The sequence below is a fragment of the Terrapene carolina genome, unplaced genomic scaffold, assembly GCF_002925995.2.
Source record: "Terrapene carolina triunguis isolate 2854851 unplaced genomic scaffold, T_m_triunguis-2.0 Scaffold210, whole genome shotgun sequence".
In the NCBI taxonomy this organism is placed as follows: Eukaryota; Metazoa; Chordata; order Testudines; family Emydidae; genus Terrapene; species Terrapene triunguis.
Window position 1 is genome coordinate 39380806 of NW_020664561.1, and position 3259 is coordinate 39384064.

A 3259-nucleotide genomic window follows, 5' to 3' on the forward strand; every position below is an offset into this window, starting at 1 on the left:
GCAGAGGAATTATAATTTTTACAGCCTTGAAAAAAAATCTCTGTTTTGTAGCATTGAACAAGTAAGTAGAAGCCTCTTTGACCATGGCCTGGTAGGGAAAGAAAAGAAATGCCTTATGAATTAAGAATTGAACGGTAGAGGCAATGAGTAGTTTAGCCTTGCCGGGAAACAAGGGTACATAAAGTAACATTAAATATGTGAAGGCATAGAAAGAAACCAACCTTGGCCAAGGGAAGGGCTGGGACAGATTATTTCCCTCATGGAGCAAGGAGAGACCAAATTGTAACGCTGAGAGACTCTGGATTGTTCCTAGGGCAGTAGAAATATACACCGCCCGTTGCTCAGGGCTTATGATAAAAACCACAATCTATCCCTGAAAATAAAACCTGACAGAGAACCTTCCAGACATGGCATTTCCTCAAAAAATTTACATGAGCCTGTGGTGAAGGATAGTTCTGGCCTGCATCAGTCTTTTTCATTGATCGCTAAAGTGTACTGTGGTGCATGATGGATAAAATAAAATGATAAATTGTAAGTAATAACCTGTGGTTTCCTTTTTCTTCTCCCTGGGAATCCTCCTTTCTTTGCTCCACTTCTGTAGGATTGTACCTTTTTCCTGCCTCTACAGTGGGCACTACTTTGTCACTATTTTTCTGTTCCACTCCTCCTTGCTCCTTCCCCACCTCTCTTGAGTAGTTTGGGAGTCACTAATTAATGGCTATGCCCGCCTCAGTTTATTGTTCTCTTTACAACAACTGAATGCTCAATGACCAAATCATGTGAACATGGAGCAAAGATCTACATGGTGACATTGAGAAATGAAAGAATAACTAAAAACAGAAATATCACTATATATACCAAGGGTTTTTAAGAAGACAGTGAATGCCTGCAAGGACGGGAGAAAGGAGGGATAAAAGCAAATGGCAAACATTGTAATGGAGGTGCAGTAAATGGTAATTAAATATCCATGATTCTCTAGTCTAAAATACTCAAGTTTTGGAAAGAAGGCGATACACAGAATCAGCCTGACCCTGAACCATAGTAGTCCTGTTAAACTTCAAGAGATTAGTACACTCATTTCATTAACACCAGCACTTGAAAGAAAAATTCAAGCTAAGAACAAATTTGGTAATAATGGATTTGATCTAGCTCCCATGAAAATCAAAAGAAAAAATCTTGCATTGACATTAATGGGGGCTGAAACTGGTCTTTTAAGATCACTGCTAATCTAGAGGTAGAAATAACCAAGAAGTCTGAAAGTCACTGAAGGACATTACATATACCAAAGTTCTTACCTGTATGTTTCTTATGATATTGTGATCTTCTGGTAACTCAGGGTTAATTGCAATAACAATATCTTCATAGCCACCATTTTTCAGCTGAACCATAGAACCTCTCACTACAAGTAGCAGAAATAAAAGAACCAAGCTCTTGAACACCCTCATTGTCCCTTTTTCCACAATTTTTGGTTATAAATATGGTGGCACAGCAGCACTATTTATACAATTGCTTATTTACACAAAAGTATCTGTACATTTTATGGCAAGTACATACAGATCTGATGTGTAAATTCAGGTTGCATAACTGTGATCAATCTGATAGTGTCAGGTAACATAATAATATGGGGAAATTCCTGACGACTGTAATAGTATGTACTGTATTTCCTTATCTAACTGATGCATCTTGAAGTGACCCATTCGTGTTGTCATGAATATATTATAAATATTTGGCAAAGCGTGTAAAATATAGTATCACAAATAGTCAGCTTGTAAACACGGCACTTCGGGACTTGAATGAGAAAACTCTGATCAGTACAACAGCTATGTACTACAGAATGGGACAAATGCAGATTGATTGGCAAAGGCAAATTAGTGCTAATCTATGTGATTTGAGAGAGAAATTCTATATGGAATGTATCAAAGGAGCTATTCGTTTTCATTAGATGCTTTAAAAAGTACTGTAGAAATTTGTCATACCTGCCCAATATTTGAAATCTATTAATTCAATTAATTAGAAAGATAAAGGTTAATGGAAGGTCAGAAATGATACTATATAAATAAATAAAATAGGGACAATTGGTATGTACTGTATGTAACTTTACATTCTAATATGTGTAATTTAAATTGCTTTCCATTTTGTAGAGAGAACACTTCCACTCGGCTTAGCTGTTTTACTTCAACAATGCATATAACTGCAGTCACAATTCACAGATGCATCGATTTTAAAGCCACAAGGGACCATCGGATCATCTAGTCTGACCTTCTGTATAATACAGGCAATGGGATTTTATGACTAAAGCATGTCTTCCAGAAAGGCCCAGTCCCGAGCTGAAGACTTTGACTGATGGAGAATCCACCACTTCCCTTGGCAGTTTGTTCCCATGATTTATCACTCACACTAGAGCTAGCAGTAAGATAAGTCTTAATCCATTTAATGTGTGCTCTATTGTTAATGTATAGTGCTCATTTTTAATCAGAATGTCATGCAGTCAAACACCATACAAAATGTAAGTATATTACATCTACACAGTTGCCTTTATCTACCAAACTTGGAATCATCAAAAAATGAAATCTAGTTTGTTTAACAAGGCCCATTTTCCATTAAATCACAACAATTTACATTCATTATATTCCCATCGTTTAATTCTTTATTGATTGAATCTCACATAAGCTTTTCCATTAATTTGCCAGGGAATGATGTTAGACTAACTGGCCTATAATTAAGGCTGCGAGTTTGTCACAGAAGTCACAGATTCCCTGGGTTCAGGGACCTCCGTGACTTGTTCTTTAATTTCTAACTTCTGCCTTCACTTCCCCTCACAAGAGGCTCGGCCTTTTAACCAAAGTTGTCCTTTATTGTGATTGTAGAATTGTGGCTTTTTGGCCATCTAATAAACTCTTCTTAAATAGCTCCTAATTTTCATTCACTTCTGTCCAAATTTTTACTCCCAAGCAATTTCATTCAGAATTTTCCTCAGATTGGGGAAACTAGATCTTTTAAAGCACCAAGTGTATATATTTCTTCTCCAGTGATCAACAAATCCTTGGAAGACCCTGGAGAAATGCCCTTTCCGATGATGAACTCTGAGGCCTAGTGTGATGGGCAAAGAATAGGCACATGTTCCCTATCTCTACCCTCAGGCAATGGCATATAAGGAAGGAGCAGAAACTTTTGAGTACTTTGTCACTCACTCCTGCAAGTCTTTGAGCTTAACAGTCACACTCAATGGCTAGGAAGGAGGTCATTTAAAAGTGAGATT

General features: G+C 37.2%; 1 protein-coding gene across 1 annotated transcript in view; it reads right to left on the reverse strand.

Annotated features, from left to right (window-relative positions):
* The window catches only part of LOC113407299 (calcium-activated chloride channel regulator 4-like), a 25994-nt gene extending 24549 nt beyond the window's left edge, over nucleotides 1-1445 (reverse strand). The window contains exons 1-2 of the mRNA XM_026655635.1: nucleotides 1296-1445; nucleotides 3-88 (exon numbers count right to left, since the gene is read on the reverse strand). Of these exons, the coding sequence (XP_026511420.1) occupies nucleotides 3-88; nucleotides 1296-1445 (236 nt within the window). The remainder of the gene's footprint in view (nucleotides 1-2; nucleotides 89-1295) is intronic.
* Nucleotides 1446-3259: the final 1814 nt, after the last annotated feature.